A 25,029-nucleotide genomic window follows, 5' to 3' on the forward strand; every position below is an offset into this window, starting at 1 on the left:
ATTCTTAATCTCAGGAAAATACACATACATTTCTGCATGCAACTTTACAATCTATTTAGGAATAGTAACATTATCCACATCCATGGATCACTCACTAATGGACCCAAAAAGGGTATCTTTCTTTTTAAATGGTCAGAGAAAAGGAATACATATTTCTCATGTTGAGGACAGTGAGCTATTTGAGGCAGGTTTGGGGAAGCCTCACGTAAAAAAAAAAAAAAAAAAAATTAACAGGGCTCATTTTCTTGAAGACCTAACTGCTTAAAAATGTGATGGTGAAAAAAACCTAAAATTTTTATATTGAAAATTGCAGATCTAGTAAGAAATTGAATATGAGTTTTTAAAAATGGCAGCACACTTAAACTACCTCCCTCTCTCCTCGTGCCCTGTCCCTAGTATTCTCTTATCTGCCAACAAAGTTACTTAGTGGAAACTTTTAAGGATTATCTTAAGAGCACAGAACCCAGACTTAGGAAACTTGAAATCTGCCTCCATCAGAAAATGCCTTAGCCTTTGTCTGCCACAGTTCTAGCAGTAGAATTGTGTAGACATTCGGTTACATAGATAAAGTGCGTCACTAGGAGAAGTCTGACAGGCTGTTCCAAGAGGCTGTGCAGAAAGATAGTCATGATCCTGGTGTGTTCCTCATGGTCTAAAATCCGCCTTCAACCCTGCAAGCTCAGAAACCTGATTTTGTCTGCAGGCAGACAGGAAATCGTTCTTTTGAGAATGGATGTCACAGTAACCAAACTCAGCAAGGCGATGGGAACAAGCAGACTGCTTCCTTTGTTTTTTAGCTGCAAGGGACTCAGGACACCTGGAGATATTATCAGTCTTCTGACACAGTCCTGCTACCTGGGAGATCAATCCATTACCTGAAGGCCAGTGTATTAATTTAGATGGAGAACTCTGTTACAGGAACTTGAATAATGCAATCTGTGTGACTCATTCTTTCTCCGTGGAGAGATCTGAGCGTGAAGCCAAATTAGTACAAAAGCTTAGGGGTTACATCACTGGTTCACTTAACATTTAAGAGAAACTAACGGTAAAAAGTAGAACACATAAATATTCAGGTAAGGAGAAAGGATTTGTCACATTGCATAAAATAAGTTACAACTCTGCATTGTCTGCAGGAGACATGCTCTAGAACCAAGACACAAATGACTTGAAAGTAAAGCATTGTACACATGGAAGAGATGTCGTGGCTCATTAATATCTAATGAAATCCACTTCAGAATCAAGAAGAAAGAGGGCATTGTTTAGAAATAAAGGGGTCAATCCTCCAAGATCTAAAAATGTAAATGTGTGTGCACCTGATAGAACATCAAAATATAGGGGCACCTAGTTGGCTCAGTTGGTTAAGCAGCTGCCTTCTGCTCAGGTCATGATCCTGGCATCCTGGAATCGAGTCCCACATCCGGCTCCTTGCTCCGAGGGATGCCTGCTTCTCCCTCTGCCACTCTGCCTGCCTGTACTCTCTCTATCTCTCTGACAAATAAATAAATAAAATCTTTTTAAAAAAAAAAAAGAATATCAAAATATAAATCTGGTAGAGATAAAAAGAGAAATATACAAATCCACAGTTATAATTGGCACATGACCCTCTCCTCAGGGCACTTTCAAACTATGAGTCAAATAAGAAATACAAAGTAAACATTATACATCCTTTTCTTAAAACAGACAAGATCACTACAATTTTTACTCTAAAGTTAGATATTAATTTTTATGAGGAACAACACTGGATGGCTGAAAGAGGACCTCATTTTTATTTTTGCACTTTTTCTGGCTTTGCATGTTATTTTATAAAGACCATTTAGCCTCCCTGTGTCTCAAACAATTCCTTTGAGAGGCAGGGGGGCTGTTTTACCTGATAGTTACGTTCTATCCACCTCTTATTTTCTAAGAGGATATGAAAAATCATTTCTTATTTTCATGCAGATGACGTATTTCCCACTGATTTTATAGGATTTTACAATATTTTATTTAAGTGGATATTTCATATGCCTATTATTAAAACATGGCTCTCTTTCCCACAGTTCTGTGCGAGCGTGTATATATGTGTGCTTGAGTTCATGTGTGGTTTTGTCATTGCTGTTGTTCCAGATAATAGTTATAAGGGTAGAACATTTTTTTAAAATATCCCTTAGACTTTTTAAATCATTAAACACATAATATGTACCTTTTGGAAATATGGAATGTAATTTAAAATAACTGTAATGTTTTTGTCTACTAATTCTACTTTTCTAGGTCTTTGAATATTGACCTTTTAAATCCTAATTATGGGCCTTGTGTTTCTGTTTCTCTATATGTCTGGAAAATTTTTTTAATTTTAATTTTAATTTTTAAATTCCAGTATAGTTAGCATACAATGTTGTATTTCTTTCAGGTGTACAATATAGTGATTCAACAATTTTATACATTACTCAGTGCTCAACATGATAAGTGTTTTATGTCTGGTAATTTTTGATTCTATAATGTGTTTAAGTTATGTGGAAAAATAACCACACACCTAAACTGTGACCTTTTTGGATCTCCACTAACTGTCCCATATCTTCTTTACTTGTGATGTGGGAAACACACAGAAGAAAAATTATTAAATTTCCTTACCCACTAACAAGCCCTTAAAACAGGCAGAGTGACATTCCTCTAGGGACTCAACTTCTCCCACCTTAAGGCTTTGCTAAGTCAAAGGGCAACCCTAGCCTGACCAACTCCTACCCCCAACCAGGAGCCTGTAAGTCTACTTTAACAATTCTTTTGGAAACTTTACCTCTAAACCCTCCAAGATAATGTTGACAATCATTCCCAAGCATATGGCCCACTGATATACATCTAAAGGGTCTCACTGAAAAGGTTTTATTAATGGTAATGAATAGCCTTTTCCCCAACAATAGCTAGACCCTCAAGGTCCTGGAAACCTTGCTTAGAAAATTCCTTAGAGATTTAAGCCATCCCTGACCCTATCCCAACTTGCAAGTATATAATGGAACACTCCTCACAACTCCGGGGCAGCAGTTCTTTCTGCCCACGGGTCCTGTCCCTGTGCTTTAACAAACCACCATTTTACACCAAAGACGTCTCAAGAATTCTTTCTTGTCCATTGGCTCCAAACTCTACATCATTGAACCTTATCTATATTCTAAGACTTCATCACTTGGGAAGGTCAGAACTTGAATGATTTCTAGCTCTAAGCTAGTACTTGAAATATTTTTACTTATAGCCCCTACTTGTTATAATTGTTTCAGAACTTTTCTTTGCCTAGCTTTGTGGAATCCTACCCTACACATTTATAAATTAGGTTTAGCCATTCACTCAAGAGGATCCCATGTTGGGGCACCTGGGTGGCTCAGTCGGTTGAGCATCTGACTTGGACTCAGATCATGATTTCGGGTTCTGGGATGAGCCCCGAATAGAGTCCCTTGCTGACACACACACACACACACACACACACACACACACACACCATAGGATCCTGGCAAGAGAACCAAACTTCATCTGTTCAGCAATTTTGTACTGTCAGTCCCTAACTGACTCTTTGTCCTTAACCTCACTGAACCTACTTTACTTTTACTCTTGGAAAATGCTTTGCCAAAACTTATTCTAGCATAATGAATTGATGAGTTTGTAAAGTCTGATTCAAAACATAGAGAAGTGGGAGCCTGATGTGCCTAGGGGGAAGAAAGTTTCACATAAAAAACTGTATTTTAACTAGCTGTTTGATGATAAGAATGAATTTGTCTGGCTGAAGACTCTGGAGGGAGCATGTGTGGTAGAAAAAATAAAGGCACAGAAAAAAACAGAGAAGCAACAAGAAAAATGTTCTCCCTTTCAAAAACATACATCATCTCATCACCCTTACATGAGGCCCCAGTGTTGTGGCTGGTTCAGTCTAGCAGATTCCCTGAATTAACTCTGATTCTAGAAAGAAAGAGGAAAGAAGACTTGCCTTTGCTTCTGCCCCTTCTTCCTTCCCATCATCCTCTTCCATTTCCCTCACCCCCTTCTTTTTCCCATCACCCCTTCCTTTCCATTACCCCCTTTCTTCCCATCAACCTCTTCCATTGCTATCATCCCTTTTCCTTCCCATCACCCCCTTCCAACCCATCACCCTCTTGCGTTGCCATTACCTTTTACCTTCTCATCTTGCCCTCTTCCCTTGTCCCACTTCCCTTCTCTTCCCATAACCTCCTTCTCATTTCCTTTCTTTTCTTCAAATTATTGTTTGTATTGGAAGGCACATCCCTCATACTAAGCTCATTAGGCAAAAGAACAAAGAAATGTTAAGGAAGAGCACTCAAGTCACAGCCTTTCGCTAAGCAGAGAATCCAACGCCATAGAGCGTAGAGCAGTAGTAGTAGACTTTGTATTGCCCCCCTTGCTGTGCTGAGGAGCTCAAAGGCAAACTCAGATTTGTAGTACTGAAAAAGAATAGAATCAATCACCCTTAAGCAGTTTCTGCCTGTTTAGTCTCCACATTCTCTTTTATCCACTGCCTTAACTCCCAGGCATGGACTGTTGCTAGGTCCAAGACCAATAGACAGACTTTGTGGTTGATCTCTGATTCACCCATTAGAAGCCTGCCTCAGGTCTCATCCAGAAGCTCTTTTCTTTGATACAGCTTCTTTACATTCCACTAGTCACAGAACACCACCTGGGGCCCTGTCATGCAAACGCATATTTTTCAACAACTCCTAGACCACCAAATGGTGACTTATCTGATGCAAGCATTTGAGAGTGTAATTAGATAATAATGCCAGCCAAAATGAAGAAGGGCTAGAGTAAGGGGAAAGAAGCAGAGAATGTGGTAGGAGGAAAATAGGAGAAGAAAACAGAGTGAGGAAAAGAAGGACTAGTCTCTCTTGTGAACTGGGAAGATATCATCCTTCCTGGACAGGATAATTTATTAGTTATGTGAACTTAATTCACTTTATGACTTCAAATCTTAGCTTCTTTATCTGCAAAAGGGGCATTGACAATATCTGTGCTCTACATCACACAAAAGGAAGTATCTTTGCAAGCAGTGTGATGCTGGTAAAGTATAGCTACCAATCTCTATCAGTTCCCAGGAAGGAAGGCTACTTGCTGTAGCACATTCCTCAGAGATGATTTGACCTCCTTGTTCCTGAGGCTGTAGATCAAGGGGTTCAGCATGGGGGTGACCAGGTTATTCAGGATCTGGACAGTTGCATTGAGCCAAGGATTGGGGGTGGGCTGCAGGTAGATGAGGACAACTGGCATAAAGGAGAGGAGGATGGCAGTAAGGTGGGCACTGCAGGTGGAAAATGCCCGGCGTCTGCCTTCAGTAGATCGAATCTGCAGGATGGAGCAGACAATGCAGCTGTAGGATGTGAGGATAAGAAGGAAGCAGCTGAGGGGCATGAGGCCCACACTGATGAACCCCACCATCTCCAGGGCTGAGGTATCAGCGCAAGCCAGCTTCAGCATCACCGGGATATCACAGAAGAAATAGTCCACCTCATTGGCGCCACAGTAGGGCAACTGGAAGGTGAGAGCGGTTAGAAAGGTGGCCTGAATGCAGCCAAAAAAGGAGGTCCCCACGGCCAGGCTGGCGCACGCTCTGTGGCTCATGATCACCGTGTAGCGCAGAGGGTAGCAGATGGCGACAAAGCGGTCATAGGCCATCACCGTGTACAGGAAGCACTCGGTACAGCCCAGGAAGTGGTAGAAGAAGAGCTGGGATGCACAGCCTGCATAGGAGATGACCCGGCTGTTCCCTGAGAGGTAGAAGAGCATCTTGGGGGAGCTCACAGAAGGGAAAAATATGTCACACACAGACAGTTGACACAAGAAGAAGTACATGGGGGTGTGGAGCCGAGTGGAGGAGATAATGGCGAGGAGGATGAGCAGGTTCCCCAGAAGAGTGAAGATGTAGAAGCCCAAAAACAGCACAAAGAGCATGCTCTCCAGGTCCTCCGTGTGGGGGATGCCCAGCAGGATAAATTCAGTCACTATTGAGAGATTCCTCATCTCTGTCAGATGTTGGACTTCACAAAAGAACAAAGGTATCCAACGTGTGAACACTGATGTAAAACTGAGTCCTCTGATGGATGGGATGGTTTCATGTTTAACAAACAATAATCAACCTTATGTAAAGGAATTTCTACATAAAAAGATAAAGAATAAAAATTCTTGACTATATTCTGAAAACTTTGGCTTTGATCAAGTTAGGTTAAGTTCACTATATTTTCTTACCCACAGATTATAATTAAAAACTCTGGAAGTGGGGCACCTGGGTGGCTCAGCTGGTTAAGCAGCTGTCTCTTGATTTCAGTTCATGTCATGATCTCAGGGTCCTGGGATTGAGCTCTGCATCAGGCTCTGTGCTTAGTGGGGAGTCTGCTTGAGAATTCTCTCTTCCCCTCCCCATGTCCCTACCCCTGCTTGTTCTCTCTCTCCCTCTCTTTCTCAAATAAATAATTAATCTTTAAAAAATTAAAATCAAAATAAAAACTCTGGCAGGGCACCTGTCTGGCTCCGTTGGAAGGCCATGCAACTCTTGATCTCAGGGTTGTGAGTTCAAGCCTCATGTTGGGTATAGAGATTACTTAAATAAATAAAACTTCGGGGAAAAAAATTGCCCTGGATAAAATACAAAATGCATTTACTTAAAAACTCTGGAAAGTAAACAGAAGGATTGTGAAAGGGAGACAAATCCTGGAGAAGCCCACACAGATATGTTTCTACTTTTTCCTCTTTTCTCTTGTGCTTTTGAGCTGAGAGAGGGGGTGGGTGGTTACAATTACAGAATTGTATGGTGGCTGCTCCAGATGCAGAAATTCCAATAGATAACCAAGTATATCCAATTGATAATTCCATCTTTTTGACCTGAGAACCTGATAAAAGGTGTTTCCATGATCAAAGAGTGTGAGGGAATCCCTGGTTCCCCCACTTCTCTTTTTTCTTCTAGTTCTGCCCCAAGGCAATTCTATAATTTATGCGGAAGCAGTATGAACAATAAGAATCTGGAGACGAATTCCAACTTCTGGACAGAGGAGTCTCACATTGAAGAGTGAGAGGAAGAGAATATTTGTGTAAAAATAAACATACTGGACTATATATTTATGATGTATTTTGAATGTTTGTTATACTTTAATAAAGCTGTTAAGTTAAGGAAGGGAAGAGATAGAAAGAAAATAACCCCAAACCAACATGTAGTTGCAATGCTAGATGCAGAGAAAAATGAAGACTCCAAAGAAAGGGTCAGTGACATACTTGGGGGGAAAAAAAAGTCATCTGTGTTTACCAGCAGCTTGTTTCTTGTTACTCACTTTAGACATACTAGAAGAGTCTCTGTATGAACTTCTGACTTAACCGGACTCTGTCCTTGAAGAACTTTCATCACAGCCTCACCCTGGAAACCTTCTTCCTTTGGTCAGTGAAGACTCAGAGTTCTTTGATCCTTGACTGTGACTAGGCACAATGATTAATTTGCCCTTCCAGGTGCTATCTCTAAGACAATGAGTCCATGATCCTCTTGATTTCTAGTCCTTTCCAAGTATGAGTCATCTTCAAGAACTAAAAATCTAGCAGCTCCCAATAATTGGAACCCAACACTTCAGTGGATAAGAATCAAATGGTGTCAGTGACAGGCGAGAAAAAAAATCTAAACATTCATAGTATTCACAGGGAACATGGTGGAATTTTCTGCAGTATGATAACAAGATAACCCAAATCATGTTCTCAGGTACCCAGAAGAACACAGCGTATCACAGCCACAGGAGCTGAAATTACGTGTTTATAAAAGAAAGTGCCAAGAGTATATACCATCAAGACTTGAACACACTCATACCCTCTGGATCTGTCTTTCAGATCCCTTTGGGCATTTCTCATGATCCCATCAGTGGTAGCTCTGAGGGAGCAATTAGATAAAAGTTCATCACATTTACCCCAAAACAAAATAATAATAGATGTGAAATGAAAAATATCTCCATCCCTTCTAAGTCTGCTGGCCTGGAAAATGGACTCCAATACTGAATTCAAGGCTTCAGGCTAAGTACTTGTTTTTTGCCTCCCATATTTGCCTGTCTTTGCCTGTGGTAATATGGCAACACCCTATTTCATAGTATGTAAACATTTCTAGGACTATGTAGATATTTAAAATAAGTATCACGGTTGCAGATAGGTTGTAATAAATAATAAGCAATTATTTAATTATTATATTACATGTTTCTTCTAGAATTTCACCTAACAAAACAGCGTTAATAAAATAAGTACATTTAAAGAAAGATTATAAATTGGTAGTGTGTTTAAACCATCCCAAATGAAAATGGTTTGTTTTGTTCTGTTGGTTTTGTTTGTTTGTTTGTTTGTTTAATAACAGTAATATGGTTTGAGCATTTGCCAGGTACTATGCTAGTTTGTTCTTTTGTTCTTATATGTTTAAATTTAAGCTTCAAAACAACCTTATAAGTAGGAGAGGAATAAAAGCACCAAGAAATTTAGAACTTGATCACATAGCTAGAAAAAGACTGTGCGGAGATTAAATCGGAGGTCTGATTCCAGGCCAAAGCCTTAAATTCCCCCATTGTGAAACCTCCTGAGATATTTGCATTAGAAAAGAAGAAATGTGGCACTTGCTTTCAAATTCTTGAGGAGGTGCTATACTGAATTTTTATGTACTTTTTCATGGTGAATAACCAGTAAAAAAGAATGGAACTAAAAAAAAGTTAGGTTTCATTTCAGTATAGAAAAAAAATTAATGGGATAAGATGCCTTGTGAAGGATTGAGTTTTTAATCACTATAAGAGTTTAAGTATGAGTAAGATGACATTCCTGCGGAGAGGTAATGACTTTGTATCACTAATTTGAATGCAAGATTACCCTGTACATCCTTAATGTCCTTTACAATTTTGAGATTCTTTGATTTTATTATATTGTTCATCTTTTCAATATATCTGAGAAGACACAATAAAGTTTAACAAATGGTTCTTCTATTGAAGAAGGATGAGACCCCTAAAGAAGGCCTCTAAGCATAATTGGTCTGGGCTCAAATGCAAAATTCAGTAGATATGAAGATAGCAGTGTTTGTCTCATAACACTAAGTGTATCTGGCTTACCAAGCCTTTAATGGTAATGGTAAGACTGGAATTCTCAATATTTGGGTGCCAAACATATGGAATAAATTCATACTTGTTTTCTTTTTTTAAAGATTTTATTTATTTGACACAGAGAGAGAGTACAAGCAAGGGGAGTGACAGGGAGAGGGAGAAGGAGGCTCCTGCTGAGCAGAGAACCCAAGAAAGGGCTCCATCCCAGAGTTCTGGGATCATGATTGAGCCAAAGGCAGATGCTTAACTGATTTAATCACTCAGATGCCCCAATTCATACTTGTTTTCTAGAATATACTGTAGCTAAACATCAAAAATAAAACAACTCCAAGATAACCTAAGTATCATATATCCTTAACAAAAAAGGAATATTAAATATGACCTAAAACTGAAGGGAATTCAGGATATCACTAAATCTGGATAATGAATTATAGTAGGTCAAAAGATTTTTATTTGTTATAGATTCCATTTAGGAAACCCCAGTAAGGGAAATGAGCACAAATCATGGTTTATAATGTTCTCTGACTACACTTTTACCCCATGAATTGACACTTAAGATACCTTATCCCAATTCACTTTTATGCCCCCTTTTTATTTTTTTTTAAAGATTTTATTTATTTATTGGACAGAGAGAGAGATCACAAGTAGGCAGAGAGGCAGGCAGAGAGAGAGGAGGAAGCAGGCTCCCTGCTGAGCAGAGAGCCCGATGCGGGGCTCGATCCCAGCATCCTGGGATCATGACCTGAGCCGAAGGCAGAGGCTTAACCCACTGAGCCACCCAGGCGTCCCCCCCCCCACTTTTAAATAGTTCCCAAAAAATGATGTGGCTGACAGAATGGTTAAGAATTCCATTGTGGGATTGTGTGGAGGAGGAAGAGATAGACAAAGAGAAGGTTTGAGCAGAGAAGTAAAGGGCAACTTTCCCCAAGGTCATGTAGTGGAGTCTGAGCAGAAGACTCTCAAAATGAGCATTTATATTTGGTTGTTTGGATGTCACCTTATAGATTTTACTTACATTGGGATGGAACACAAAAAGAAGTGGTTGCATAGATAGCAAAGCACTAGGTGGAGAATGTTGGTGGTTGAAGGAAGCTCAGTGATAATGATCACTTGAGTCTGTGAACAGATGACTTTAGGATTCTCAGTGTTTCACTGATCACGAGCCCAGTGGTGTTGTGGTTTATGTGCAAGAGTGTCATTCACATCCAGCTAACCCTGAGGTTACCCATCCGATAAGATAAAATGTCTCTGAATCTCTTTTCTCCAGGATTTTTTCAGATTCTCCCAGGGATTGTTGGAGGAGGTTCTCTATTTCTCCTGAAACTTACCTCTTTACCTCTTTCACTTTCTAGCTTGTATATAGACTAGCATGCAAAGGACTTATGCATTTAACCTTAGAAAATTAAAGAACTCTAGAGGCATAGCCATTAGCATGGTAGTAAATAGCAAAAGAAAACATAATCCTGAATGAGCAAAAAAATAGATTGTTATAACAGAAAGAATAAATGTAGAGAAACCAGAAATCTTATGATTTTTCCCTAACTTCCCCACATGTTTGTTATTTGAGCTTAGAAAATAAAAGAGAGGGGTGCCTGGGTAGCTCAGTTGTTTGGGCATCTGACCCTTGGTTTTGGATCATGAGGTCATGACCTTAGGGTCCCGAGATCAAGTCTTGCATTGGGCAGCACCCTCAGCAGGGAGTTGCTTCCCAATACTATTCTACCATGTGATTTGCCACATCAACCCATTAAATTTCAAATCTACTTAATTTTGTTTAGTCTCTAAAGCATACATGAATTCAAGATACCTGAATATCTTGTTTCAGGTACTTCTTGACTATTAACAGGACTTAATGACTTCAAAAAAATCAGATATTAACAAGTTACCATATCTGTGTTGTGATTTATAATAGAACAAACTCAGGACTAGTATTTCTTAATCCTTGTATAGGAACAACAAAGGATGCTACCAGTTATCTTAAAGATCCTCAAAGAATTCTCCAAAGTTACACTTAATTGAACTAAAACCAGGAAGCCATGTGTATCACTTAAAGTTTAATGGGTGAAGACCACATTGGCTAAGTGCTGGTTTTCATATAAATATTTTATAGAGGGAAAGCAATCACCAAGAAAACTATCAAGGACCTATGAGGTAGTAAGCATTCTGCTATTTGGAGATATGGCTGTGAATCATATGTGCAGGGGTATCCCTTAATGGAGCTTACAGTCTAGTGTGAATTTGCACAATAAACAGACCATTACGAGCTGGAATAATAGATACCAGAACAGGAGGATATTGGATCGGGCACAATAACAACAAATTCATGGGTCTGTAATTCAGATTTTCGAGTTCTGATTAAGTTTCTAAGGTTTGAAATAGAGGAAATAGTTCAGAAAAAGAATGTATGGGGTAGGATACGGTGGGAAAGAGGCTTTCCCAGATTAGAGATGCAAAAGCTAAAAATAGAGGTCCAAAAGCTGAAGATTACATCATCATATTGCTACAATTTTCATTGTCTTTACACAGGAAAAAGGAAATTTTGAACCACTGCTAGAAGATACCTTCATTACGGCTGAGAATTGAGTTTTTATCAGTTGTACAAAGGAAAAGGGGTGGGGGTGATGGTAACAGCATTAGTGAGTGCGTCCCTATATCCAGATCATTCTTAGTACTTCCAGTCTGTGTCTCAGAGATACTCAGAAGAGAAAAATCGAGAGAGCAGTGGCATCAAAAGGCCATAGGATTAAGAAATAATGTCAATAGAATCCCACTAAATGAGTCTGTATATTGGCAAATGGGCTAAAGTTAAACATATTAATTCATACAACATTGAAACAACAAGAGACAATGGCTTAGGCTAATAAAAGATCCTCACGTTATTTCTGATCACAAGAATATTCTTTTCTCTAACACTTTCTTCAGGGCAACATTGACATCCTTATTCCGCAAGCTATAGATCAGGGGGTTCAGCATGGGCACAATGATGGTATAAAACACGGAGGACACTTTCCCTTGGTCCATGGATCCCACAGATGATGGCTGCAGGTACATGAAGGCAGCAGATCCATAGAAGACAGCCACAGCTGAGATGTGGGAGCTGCAGGTGCTGAAGGCTTTGGACCTGCCTTCAGTGGAGCGGATGCGGAGGATGCTGGAGAGGATGAAGGTGTAGGAGCTAAGTATCATCAGGCTGGGGGCAAGGATATTAATTGCACTGAAGACTAGAATCAGTAACTCATTGACATGGGTATTAGAACAGGAGAGTTTTAAAAGGGAAAGAAGATCACAGAAATAATGGTTGATCACCTCAAATTTGCAGAAATGAACCCTAAACATGTAGCCTGTATGAACAGATGCACAAACTAGGGCTATAACATATACTCCCCAAATCAGGGAGAAACAAGCCTGATGGGACATGATGATATTATAAAGCAATGGGCTACAGATGGCAACATAGCGGTCATATGCCATTGCTGCTAACATGTAACACTCTGCAATAGCAAAAACAAGGAAGAAATAGAGCTGAGTCATGCATTCAGGGTAGGAGATGACATTCATCTCTGTCACAAAGTTCACCAGCATTTTGGGGGTAATGACAGTGGAATGGCAGAGATCAATGAAGGACAAGCTACTGAGGAGGTAGTACATGGGGGTGTGCAAGTGAGCACTGAGCCGTATCAGCGTGATCATGCCCAGGTTCCCCACCACCGTGACCACATAGATTCCTAGGAAAAGGAAGAAAAGGGGCAGCTGGAGTTCTGGTTTCTCTGTTAGCCCAGCGAGAATGAACTTGGTCACTGTGGAATGATTTCCTGCTGCCATTTTCTTCTGAGTAGTTTCTGAAGGGGAGAGAAAAAAACCATAGTTGTTGCAAAAAACTTCATTATCTTTCTCTATTTAGAGTAGGGTACCCCATGTAGATGAGTCATGGTTTAGATATCCTCTTTGTCTGTAAGATCATTTAACTCTGAGTCAATTTATGTAAGTAGAATTCATTGTGGTTTAATGTTTATTAAGCCTCATTTCCAAAAATAATAAATGTATTTCATATAAAGATAGTTATGTTTTTGGGTTGAGTCGGTTAAGCAGCTGCCTTCAGCTCAGGTCAAGATCCTGAGGTTCTATGATCGAGCCCCAAGTCACACTCCCTACTTTGCTGGGAGCCTGCTTCTCCTTCTCCCTCTGCTGCTCCCCCTGCTTGTGCTCTCTCTCTCTCTCTCTATCAAATAAATAAATGAAATCTCTTTTTAAAAAATAGCTATATTTCTTGTTACTGAAAACTCAGTAAGTGTTTGTTTTCCAGTGTTGAATATTTCAATGATCATCAAGCCAATATTTCTAAGTGGAGACTTAGAAACTTAAATATTTAGAGAAGCCAATGTAAATGAGTCACACTGACTTCATGACAACTTGGGAGCACACGATACCAAGGGGAATAGCCTGCAATTAACTTCTGGTAGGAGTGGACACAGGCCTTATTATTTTCAGACCTTTCAGTTTTAAAAATAATTATCAGGAAATCTGAATATCTACATAAAATCTTCGGATGTTTCAATATTATTAGGAAGATGAAACAACACCTACAACCATTGCTGTGGGACAGTTTGGGCCACCAGGACTGATCCACCCTTAGTGGGTTCATGGTCCTGGAGCAGGTACTTCTGCCTTTGCTTGAAAAAGCAGTATGAGTAGTGGTTAAAGGGTGGGCCTTAAATTCAGATTTAGAGACTATCATGCAGTTTCTAGCTTATACAGTTTTGACTTTGACGAGTCGAACGATCTCTTTGAGTCTTGGCTTCTAAATCTGTATAAGAGAAATAACAGTATTACCAACCTTCTAACAAGCTGGGAGAGATTTACCAATCAGAGAGTGAACATCCTCAGTTATTGTGCTTACCTATTAACAGTTCATCAGTTGCAAAATAAGTTATCAACTACTCACTTCAAGTTACAGAAAGAAACTTTCTTTTGAAGCAGAAATGTTAATATCTCAATCCTTCTTTCTCTGCCCTTCATCTTTTCTACGAAGCAGAAGCATAAAATTAGAAAAGACAGAATTATAAATGTCCTCCCCTACTCAGTTCAATGACAAACAGGTGGTTTTACCATTATATGTGCCCAAGAGCGCTCATGCTCTCTCTTGCTCGCCCTGAAATAAATAAATAATATTTAAAAAAAAAAAAAAAGGAATAAATCACAAATGCCTGCAAGAAGACACATCTCCAAAACACTGTGTTTTTTGAAATAAATTGCACAAAATTTGCCTTTAAAGTTTGGAGGTATTCATCCAGGTAGTTAACTAGAATAGTGGTTTTCTTTGTGTGAGAATTTTTAGCAAGGGACTGGATTTATTTAATAGATATCACTGATTTTATCTTTCTTCTTAGTTTTCCTAAATTGAAATTTCATTGTGTTCATCCACTTTGAAGATGATCCAGTGCTTTGTGTTAAGTGTTTCATGATGATTTCTTTAACACTAAAAAGTATTTTGGGGGCTGCCTGGCTGGCTCCGTTGGTTAAGGGTTCTACTTTTGATTTCGGCACAGGTCATAATCTCAGGGTCTCATATGGGGCTCCATGGAGAGGTTCTCTCTCTCCCCCCCTCCCTCTGCTCCTCCTCCTGCTCTCTCACTCTCTTTTTTTCTCTCTCTCAAACAAATAAATAAATAAACCTTTAAAAAATATTTTTGATTAGCAGAGATTTCTGCTTGTTTACTCCTAAAACTGGCAAATTATGGTACTTCTCTTTTTCCTTAATTTCTCATTCTAGAAGATTTTCAATTTTATTAATTTATTTAAGCAAACCAACTTTTAGCTATGTTGGTTTTATGAAATATATGTTTTATTTTCTACTTAGATTATTTCTAATAGCTATTTTATTCTTTATTAATGTCTTTTTTTGAAATAATTATTTTTCTTAATTCTTATTTTATTTTTTTCAGTGTTCCAAGATTCATTGTTTATGCACCACACCCAGTGCTCCATGCAATAGGCGCCCTCCACAATACCCACCACCAGGCTCACCCATCCCTCCACCCCCTTTCCTTCCAAAACCCTCAGTTTGTTTCTCATAGTCCATAGTGTCTTCATTATGATTTCCTATTCTTTTCCTAACTTCTCAAAATGGACAGTATCTTCAGCTTTTATTTTTCTTCTGGTATGTACATATAAATTATACATTTCTCTCGAAGCCCCATTTTAGCTTCATCTCACAAGCTTTGCTATAACAAATTTAAAGTATCATTTCTGCTTCACTTTTTCATTGTCCCATGGATTATGTGGAAGTGAATTCTTAACTTTCCAAAAGTTAGGTTTTGGGTTTTTTTTATTTGTTGGTTTGTTTTTAACTAGTCCTATTTTTAAATGTTTGTCTTAATTTCATTCTGGTCAATGAACATACTGTGAATTACCTAAATCATTGCAAATCGCTTAGAATTCTTTATATTGAAGCATAAGGTCAAGTACTTTTTTTAAAGATTTATTTATTTTAGAGAGAGAGAGCAGGTGAACAGGGGCAGGGGGAGAGGGAGAGGGGGAGAATCTCAAGCAGATTCAGTGCTGAGCATGAAGCCCAACACAGGGCTTGATCTCACGACCCTGAGATCATGACCTGAACCAAAATCAGGAATTAGATGCTTAACTGACTGAGCTACCCAGGTGCCCCATAAAATCAGTTTTTATAAGTATTCCCAATGGATCTTAAAATATGTTGTTTGTTTTTGAGAGGCCTGTGATGCATATCATTTCAATTATGTCCACTTTACTAACAATGTTGTTTAGACTTTGCATATGCATAGTGATTTTTTTGTCTGTTATTCTAATAGTTGTTCAGGTAAGTGTGTCAGTGTCTCCCACCAAAGTTTCTGATTTGTCTATTTATTACTTCAAGCCTTAAATTAAAACCTGTATTGTTATGGAATGGCCCCCTTTATATTTAGTAATGTGTCCTGGTTACAGTCTCCATTGTCTGATATTAATACATTATCATGACATTTATTTTTGGCTAGTGTTTGCAGAGCATATAATTTTCCACCTATTTATTATTTCTGTGTATTTTTTTGAAAGAGGCAACAAATGAAACAATTATTTTAAAATAGCATCACATAAAATAGCAACAGGTAACTATCAATACTTAACATCAAATCTAACAAAATGTGTGCAATGTTTATACACGTAATCTTTTAAATTATTTTGAAAGAAATGACAGAAAGCCTTAATAAGGACAGAAATTTACCATATGCATGGATTAGAAGACTAAGTTGTATATAGATATCTCTCCCAAATATAGGGATACATCAACATATTTTATTTCCCAGGTAATTACTTCTAAACAGATAATCAATATGTTAAGACATCAATAGGCTCCTAATGGGATCATTTTAGCTACTTCTGGTCATTTTACAGATTTATAGAAAATATCAGCTTAGTCTGATATTGAAAGAGAATTAAGATATTGATTCTCAGTAGGTTACAAGATTGCACTCTAGAAACTCAAGCACCTTTTAACGTGCTAGCTTTCATCCTCTGTACTCCTTTCCCCTATTTCAGAGGAATTCTGTGGCAAGGTCCATACTTCAGTTGTTCAGTGTGAACATGATACAGACTCAAGCATACCTTGTAACCTCATATAGGCAAGTGGCACAGCTGAAAATAGTAACAAGATGTGGGTAACACAGAGTACAGTGGGCTGGTTTCTCTACAGCCAGATGTAGAAGAACATATTTGAACCCAGAGTGTTCAGAGATTTCTCAATATGGTTGATCAGAGCTACTTAGGGAGATTACAGTACTTACAAAAAATGTTGAATGTAAACATGATTATGATGAAAAACAAAAGTTCCTGAATTACCCTCCCTGTGCTCTTAGTCCTGTTTCTGAGAGATGACCTAATTTCTGCAGGATAGCTCTGATAAAGTTTTTTTTCTTTCTTTCTTTTCTTGTTTTAAAAAGATTTTATTCATTTATTTGAGAGAGAGAGAGAGGTAGTTCGAGAGAAAGGCAGAAAGAGAGAACCAATGTGGGGGGCGACAGAGGAAGAAGGACATGCAGACTCCCCACTGAGCAGGGAGCAAGAGAGACTCCATCCCAGGACCCTGGGATCATGATGTAAGCTGAAAACAGATCCTAACAGACTGAGCCACCCAGGTACCCTGATAAGATTTTTTCTAACGGTTACATCCACAGCTCTAAATAATTTGTTCATGTTGCTATTTCTAGAATTATCAACTTTGAACATTAAACAAACTTCCCATATTAGAGGTGGAATTCCTTTTTATTTAAAAGGTAAAGAGGTGACTACCACCTTCTACCTCATTCCTATATCTGGTAGCTGGATTCTATTTTTGATGTTTTCTTAATCACTTTTGGATCTTTAAAAATATTCTCAAAACTCTTTATTCATAACTTCCAAAATTCTCTCACTTCATCTGAAGAGATTTTGTTTGTTTGTTTAATACAGAATTTCTACTCTTATCCTAGACATTGTGAATCGGAATTTCTGAGGGTAAGAAAATTTACAGAACTGAACTTTCTAAAAATAAAGCTAGAAGAAAACAAACAAAACTATCAAAGTAATTCTGGTGATTGTTCGGAAATCATTGGGTTAAGAAATTAAAGTCAGCTTAGTGGTTCAAATGGAGAGCTTCAGGACTTTCTATTTTTTTATTTAATTAAGCAATCATTACTGGGAGACAGCAAAATGCTACGCACTGAGCTAAAGGATCACCAGGACAATGAATCCAGACACTGAAAATAGTCCAAATAAACAAGTTAAAATATGGTGGAGAAAATAATTGTTAACTTCTAATGTCAGTTTAAAAAAAAATTATTCAGATACAAGATATGGGGTATGAAGGTGACTCCTATGAAAACATAAAATAAGCATATTTCTTATTAAATCAATATAGTCCATAGAATAGGGGATGATACAAAAGGTGATGGGAGGGGTGCCTGGGTGGCTCAGTCAGTTAAGTGTATGCTTTCAGCTTGAGTCATGATCCTGGGGTCCTGGGATCAAGTCTGGCCTCAGGCTCCCTGCTCAGTGGGAAGTCTGCTTTCCCTCTCCCTTTGCCCTGCTCCCTGCCCCACCCCCTTGCTCACGCTTGCGCTCTCTCTCTCTCTCTCTCTCTCTAGTAAATAAATAAAATTATTTTTTTAAAGGCAATGGGAGATTTTTACTTCATTTATAAAAATGCTAGACTATGATAATGAATAAGACCTATATAATAGACCACATAAGACCTATATCATAGCTTCCCCACCCCTAACTCAAGCGCTACAGAATTGGAATATCATGACATGATCACAGTGGTGCTAAGGTATGGGTTTTAGCCACTAGTTGGGGTAGTGTGGATAGCCTCTGAGCTGGTCACCAACAGCCACAAACTGTTTCATCCACTTAACCCATTATGCCATATCAATATTAAATATTCAGCATGTGGCATGAGGCTAGGAAGCTCTGTGCTCCACTTTTATCTATAGCTCTGTATTAGTTGTGAGTGTCCTTTTTTGAGGAGGGACACTGACAAGATAAAGGGCATTCAGTAGCTGTCAAGAGTTTGGGAGATACTTGAGAGAAACGGGATCACTTACAGGCATCTTTATATAACCTAAGAAAAGCAAATGGGAGAAGAGTTTCCTGTGTGTAAATGTTCGAAATATTGTAAGAATATACCCTTTAACCAATGTAAGGAAAAATATTCTAACATTTGAGTTATTAGAAATGGAATGAGCTATTTGTTACTAATGATAAATTACACTCAACCATAAACCAGATGATGGCACTGGAGGCACTGGAGAAAAGATTTCCTTAACTGAATTTGTAATAAAGTACAAAAATCCACTCTTTTGCCTCTCTCCACCCTTAGTTCTTGTATCCTCTTCCTCTGCCACAAACCACTTGGCTTCTTTTAGTTCCTGGAATATGTCATATCTTCTCAGCGGTCGACCTTCTTATTTGCTATTTTTTCACATGAAATGGCTCCACCAAACCTTTGTCTCTCTGTTGTCTGTTAAATATTGTTTTTCTTTTCAAATCTCATTTAAATTGAAGTAATTATGGAAACTTTCTCCAATTATTTATAATTGATTGGACCTTTCAATGAAATTATCAGAAAACTGCCATTTCCAAACAGCACATTTTCAGACTTGCACTACACTGTAAGTCCGATGATGGACCAAATCAAACGTATTCTCCTTTGTGTCCCAAGTCAAGAGCACAATGTTTGGCACATTATAAAAGGGTTGAAATAGCATTTTATGAACTGGTCAATCCATACATGTATTGAGGAATTTTTGCCTAAATTTCAAAGTAATTACTTCTAGACTTTAGTAGGTCTCAGGTCACAGGCTGAGATGAGCACACTCACCTTTCTTCTTCCTAGAAACCTCAATGCCAAGAGGAGAATGCACTCATTCTTGGTGCTGGGAGTCTGCTCCAAGTGTTCTCTTGGAGAACTGAAAGAACTGCTGCTGCTTTCAGTGCTGAGAGGGCAGGCACAGCCACTGGTCTCAGAGCCCCCTTCAAACCTGGCTTGTGTCACCAGCCAGCATCTCTAACTGTAGGTCTCCAATCTGTGTTTCTCCAGCTTCAGGATAGCAAACTCCTCCCCTCCTCTGAACGATTCAGATTGCTGTGCTCTGAAGGTTGGCCTCAGATGTAGGCATACCAGGCACCAAATGACCTGGAGACAAATACTCTGGAGGATTTCCATGTCTCAGGGAACAAGCCCTTGAGAAAAGAAGCAGTTGCAGTTGTCATTTTCCAGTTATGTTAACTTGTCCTTCCAGAGGGACTCTGGTCAATTCTGAATTTGTCAATTAGCGCTAAAGATTTGTCCAAAGGATCACCTGAGGATTTTTTCTTTTAAATGTAGATTCTGATCCAGCAGGTCTGAGTGGGATTTCAGCTTATGTATTTCTTACAAACTCCTAGCCTGGGCTTTTGGTTCATAGTCCCCACTGTGAATAGCAGGATTTAGAGAATCTAAAGATAAGATACTGACAAGGTATCTTATGCCGAATAGGGTTACAAATTTTAAAATAATGAATTAAATCATTAATTCCTTGCACAAAATATGTTTATTTTATGCTTAAGTAGGTCATATGCTTACTTGATTCAAAAGTCTAATCTATGTACAATTGAATTTTGAGGTTAGGGGACAAGAATTCAGAATATTGATATAATATTTGCTTTTTTGGTGGTCTTTGTTATTAATAATCTCACTTGCTAACTTGTGCATTTAAAGAAAGTATTTTATTATTAAGCATCTCTGTTTCATATTGCTTTTTCTTTCTTATATGTTTTCACACAGTTTTTTCACAAACAGGAATATTTGAAAACATATCAATATGCATCAAGGTAAATTGGATGCTCACAAGAGAAGGGAAATTCTTAAAATATGGCTAAATATATCAGGTTTAATTCTCTTTAAAGGAGTTTAAGGTTGGGTTACATTAGATGCACATTTTAGATGTACATTTCAAAACATCAAAAGTTTTATTTTTAATCTCAATACCTAGGGTGCACTCCATATCAATTACATCAAAATTTTAAAGTCTGATGTCAGATATCAATATTTGCTAAAAGATTCTCAAACTTTAATGTGTACAGGAATAACCCAGGGAACTTACTCAAATGCAGATTCTGAAATAGTAAATATAGTGTATGGCTTAAGATTATGCATTTTTAACCAAGTCTCAGGCTGGACTATGGACCATCTTAGGAACTAAGTGATAGATGATCTCGTATTGCAAATCCCTCCCACTATAATTGTTTCAGATGCAAGCAAGATCCCACATGTCCACGCATCACAAATCTTCTTTTAGCTTTGGAACAGCAGTGGCTGCAGGATTCTGGGATTTTTATGGGAGAATATTATGGGCTGAGAAAGCCACCTTACAGATGAGCAGACTTAGACTGTTTCCTTAGTGTGCTGAATAAAGGAAGTGGGAAGAGAGCTGGAACTGGGTTAAAGTCAGACATGGGAAGGGTATGAACAGATCTTTCTATAAAGGATTGTACAATAATGAAAATTATTGAGATTCATAGAAGCTCATTTTCCATTCTGGGAGGATATATGTACTGATTCAGGAGAGAATACATATATAAAGAAAGAGAAATGAGGAGACAGGAAGTTGGGATGTTACCAAGGCTTACATGTCCCAGTTGTGTTGCTGTGAATTGTTACCTAGGGTTAGTGAGCACCATCTTGAGAGTTCTACTATCCTCCTATCTAGTAATCCAAATGAGAATTGTGTGTTCACCCTCATACTCTCCTGTACCTTCAACTCACCTCGATTCAACCATGTCTGAACAATCTACTTTTCAAAAATCTCTTGAGAGACTCCTTCCTTCTAGCTCCATTGTCACTGCATACAGTTTCTTTCTTAGAACAATCAAATGGCTGCTGATGAGTCTTGATTCAGCCTTAATGTCTCCCTACCCATCTTTCACAACACCTTAAGTGTGATACTACTAACATGTAAAACAAATTGTTTCACTCCCTGCTTTAAAAACGTTTAGAAGGGGTGCCTGGGTGGCTCAGTGGCTTAAAGCCTCTTCCTTTGGCTCAGGTCATGATCTCAGGGTCCTGGGATCCAGCCCCGCATCAGGCTCTCTGCTCAGTAGGGAGCCTGCTTCTCTCTTTCTCTGCCGGCCTCTCTGCCTACTTGTGATTGCTGTTAAATAAATAAAATATTTAAAATAAAATTAAATTAAATTAAAACATTTAGCAGCTCCCATCACTAAAATAAGAAGTGATGGGGGATCCTGAGTGGCTCAGTTGGTTAAGCTTCTGACTTCAGCTCAGGTCATGATCCCTGAGTCCTGAGATGGAGCCCCACATCAAGCTCCCTGCTCAGTGGGGAATCTGCTTCTTCCTCTCCCTTTGCCCATCACCTCACACCACTTGTACTCTCTCTCTCTCTCTCTCTCTCTTTCTGATATAAATAAATAAAAATCTTTTAAAAATTTTTTAAAAATAGAGTGTTGTCTTGTAGTGATCCAGAGGCGATTCATGAGATGTCCTCTGTCTAATTCTCTCTTTTAGTAGCTTTACATATTACCCAAAATATGACATGACCTTCTGGTCTGTAGAGGTTTTTCCCCTCTTTCTTGAAGAGACCATTACCTTTCATTTAATGTGTATTTTATATAAGAGCTGTCGCTCCAGTAATTCAAGGGTCTACCCACCAGGACTCTTTTTGTTTGTCCTATGTGAGCCCAGTTGTGTCTGTTGGGCAGAGCACTGGACTTGGACTCATGCCTAAGACAGGAGATGCAACTGAAGCTATTTTAGTGATTTTCCCTTCCACTTTTTTTTTTTTTTTTTTTTGACTGATGAAAAAGTCAAATAAAAACTGTGAGGACTTTTTGAAAACGAATGCTTGACATCACTGAATGAACAGATAATGGAATACAAAGGTGGTAAAGATATATCTTTCTGTCCTAGATTTTGAAAGTATAGGTAAACACTGCAACTTGTTCTATCAGCACACAGGCCATTGACCTGACAACAATGAGGTGGAGGGTTTGAACTGGGAAGAGACAAAGGACAACTGAGTGTTCCAGAATATTATGTAAATCCATCCCTACAAGATGTTCAAGGCCCAAAAACAGAAGAACAAAATATGGAAGGACAGAAGAGATGTTTCAAAGAAAAAGCTGACATGAAATGGCAACTCTTTCTCAATTATTGGGTGAAAGAGCAGGAACCGCCTGAATATGACACAATTGAGCAAGATATTTGGCTTCTGTAGCATTTACTTCATACTCAGCTGCAGCATCACTGGTATAAAGATAAGACAAAGTTGTTTGCACTGCTTTTATAAAAAAAAATGTTGTCCTCAAGTGTAATAACTTGAAACTCTATGATGAGAATGAGACTCTAGAATGAGTCTCCATATTTGCTATTTTCTGGCTTTGATCAGTACAGGTTTGAAAGATTTTGATTGTTTTCATTGTAGTAAATGAAATAAAAGTGAAAATATCATTGAAATTCTAGGAAAACATCAGTCACATAGGGAACTGGTAATGATGTATGTATAGAAGGAAATTCTCAGGATGTCTTAGACCTATCTACAGGCACCTAGGACCAAAGTACTACTCTGAATAAAATTGTGCGTCCTGGAGTCAATTTTTTCAGGCTGATTATTTATTATGTTTGGGATCAGGGCAATTAACCAAACTAAATAAACTTCTATTTCCTCATTTTTCAAAGAGAAATAATACTAGGGCCTTCCCTGAGGGAATACTGTAAATATTAAATAAGGTTATTCACTTAAAGGGCTGGGCACACTTGTTGATATTTCATAAACTCTCAGTAACAATTACAATTATTATCTTCATTATCATCATCATCATTCTTATTATTTGTGTTATCATTAAAAAATAAAACTAAGGTTCCTTTCATACTCAAGAGTCTTTGATTTTATTCTTAGTATTTCTCCACTCATAATCACTCCAATAAGCCTCAAAGGAGTGGTCTGGAGCAGAATTTAGGAGATGTGTTATATGGGAGAGTGTCATTGAATTTCCCAACATTTGAACAATAAACTTAACATGTTACATATATTAGCAAATTAAAAAACTGTTTCTGACATGACATCATGATATTGATTCTATTCCTGAACACTTTCTACTCTCCAGAATTTTCTTCAGGGCAAATTTGACATCCTTATTCCGCAGGCTATAGATCAGGGGGTTCAGCATGGGCACAATGGTGGTATAAAACACGGAGGACACTTTCCCTTGGTCCATGGATCCCACAGATGATGGCTGCAGGTACATGAAGGCAGCAGATCCATAGAAAACAGCCACAGCTGTTATGTGCGAGCTGCAGGTGCTGAAGGCTTTGGACCTGCCCTCAGTGGAGCGGATGCGGAGGATGCTGGAGAGGATGAAGACGTAGGAGGCAAGGATTGTTAAGGCAGGAGTCAGGATGTTAAATGCACTCAAGACTAGGACCAGTAATTCATTGACGTAGATGTTGGAACAGGACAGCTCCAAGAGTGGGAAGAGATCACAGAAATAATGGTTAACCACATTGCTCTTGCAGAAAAGGAGTCTCATCATGAAGCCCGTGTGGATTGTAGATCCAATGATGCCCAAACTATAAACTCCTACTGTGAGCCAGAAGCAGAAGTGGGAAGACATGATGACATTGTAAAGCAGGGGATTACAGATGGCAGCATAGCGGTCATAAGCCATTACAGCCAGCATGTGACACTCTGCAATACCAAAAACGAGGAAGAAATACAGCTGAGTCATGCATTCATAGTAGGGAGTGACGTTCTTTTGTGTCACAAAGTTCACCAGCATTTTGGGAGTGATGACAGTGGAATGGCAGAGATCAATGAAGGACAAATTGCTGAGGAGGTAGTACATGGGGGTGTGCAAGTGAGCACTGAGCCCTTTCAGCGTGATCATGCCCAGGTTCCCCACCACCGTGACCACATAGATTCCTAGGAAGAGGAAGAAAAGGGGCAGCTGGAGTTCTGGTTTCTCTGTTAACCCAGCGAGGATGAAGTCAGTCACTGTAGAGTGATTTCCAGGGTCCATTATCCTCTCAAAGTGTTCTAAGCTTAAAAAACAGAAAATAAGTGTACTTGTGTGGGGTGTGTGAATGTGTATATTCATATGTATGTGTGTATGTGTGTGAGGGAGAGAATAATTTTATGGAGATCATTATTTTATCCCACATCAAAGGACATTCCTAATGCAGGTATCTCTTGAATCTCCTCTATCACTCTGGGACAACCAATGATTCCAGCTGACCAGAGGAAAATTCAAGAAACTTCTAACTAAGATATTTCCAATTTTAATAGAAAACTCCAAGTTTACATGCTTTGAGTCAGTTAGTAGGGAAGTTACTACTGTTATGTCTTTTTTTTTTTAGCTTTTTATTCAAATTCCAGTTAGTTTACATACAGTGTAATATTAGTTTCAGGTTACAGTATGGTGA

At 38.6% G+C, this 25,029-nt stretch overlaps 3 protein-coding genes across 3 annotated transcripts; all 3 read right to left on the reverse strand.

The window, feature by feature from the left end:
* Positions 1 to 5,055: 5,055 nt before the first annotated feature.
* On the reverse strand, positions 5,056 to 5,988 carry LOC101682764 (olfactory receptor 149-like). The gene has a single exon (XM_004750256.2). It carries the CDS (start codon positions 5,986 to 5,988, stop codon positions 5,056 to 5,058), a length of 933 nt encoding a protein of 310 aa, XP_004750313.2.
* A 5,966-nt stretch (positions 5,989 to 11,954) lies between these two features.
* LOC101673464 (olfactory receptor 8G5-like) lies at positions 11,955 to 12,920 on the reverse strand. The gene has a single exon (XM_004750141.3). It carries the CDS (start codon positions 12,888 to 12,890, stop codon positions 11,955 to 11,957), a length of 936 nt encoding a protein of 311 aa, XP_004750198.1. The 5' UTR covers positions 12,891 to 12,920.
* Positions 12,921 to 23,672: 10,752 nt separating this feature from the next.
* LOC101682464 lies at positions 23,673 to 24,626 on the reverse strand. The gene has a single exon (XM_004750255.1). It carries the CDS (start codon positions 24,624 to 24,626, stop codon positions 23,673 to 23,675), a length of 954 nt encoding a protein of 317 aa, XP_004750312.1.
* Between the last annotated feature and the right edge of the window lie 403 nt (positions 24,627 to 25,029).

Source organism: Mustela putorius, unplaced genomic scaffold, assembly GCF_011764305.1.
Source record: "Mustela putorius furo isolate JIRA1106 unplaced genomic scaffold, ASM1176430v1.1 tig00000460_pilon_pilon_pilon, whole genome shotgun sequence".
Classification (NCBI taxonomy): domain Eukaryota; kingdom Metazoa; phylum Chordata; class Mammalia; order Carnivora; family Mustelidae; genus Mustela; species Mustela putorius.

Coding starts and splice junctions, on each gene's coding strand:
- LOC101682764 (XM_004750256.2), bottom strand. CDS start 5,988: ATGAGGAATCTCTCAATAGTGACTGAATTTATCCTGCTGGGCATCCCC.
- LOC101673464 (XM_004750141.3), bottom strand. CDS start 12,890: ATGGCAGCAGGAAATCATTCCACAGTGACCAAGTTCATTCTCGCTGGG.
- LOC101682464 (XM_004750255.1), bottom strand. CDS start 24,626: ATGGACCCTGGAAATCACTCTACAGTGACTGACTTCATCCTCGCTGGG.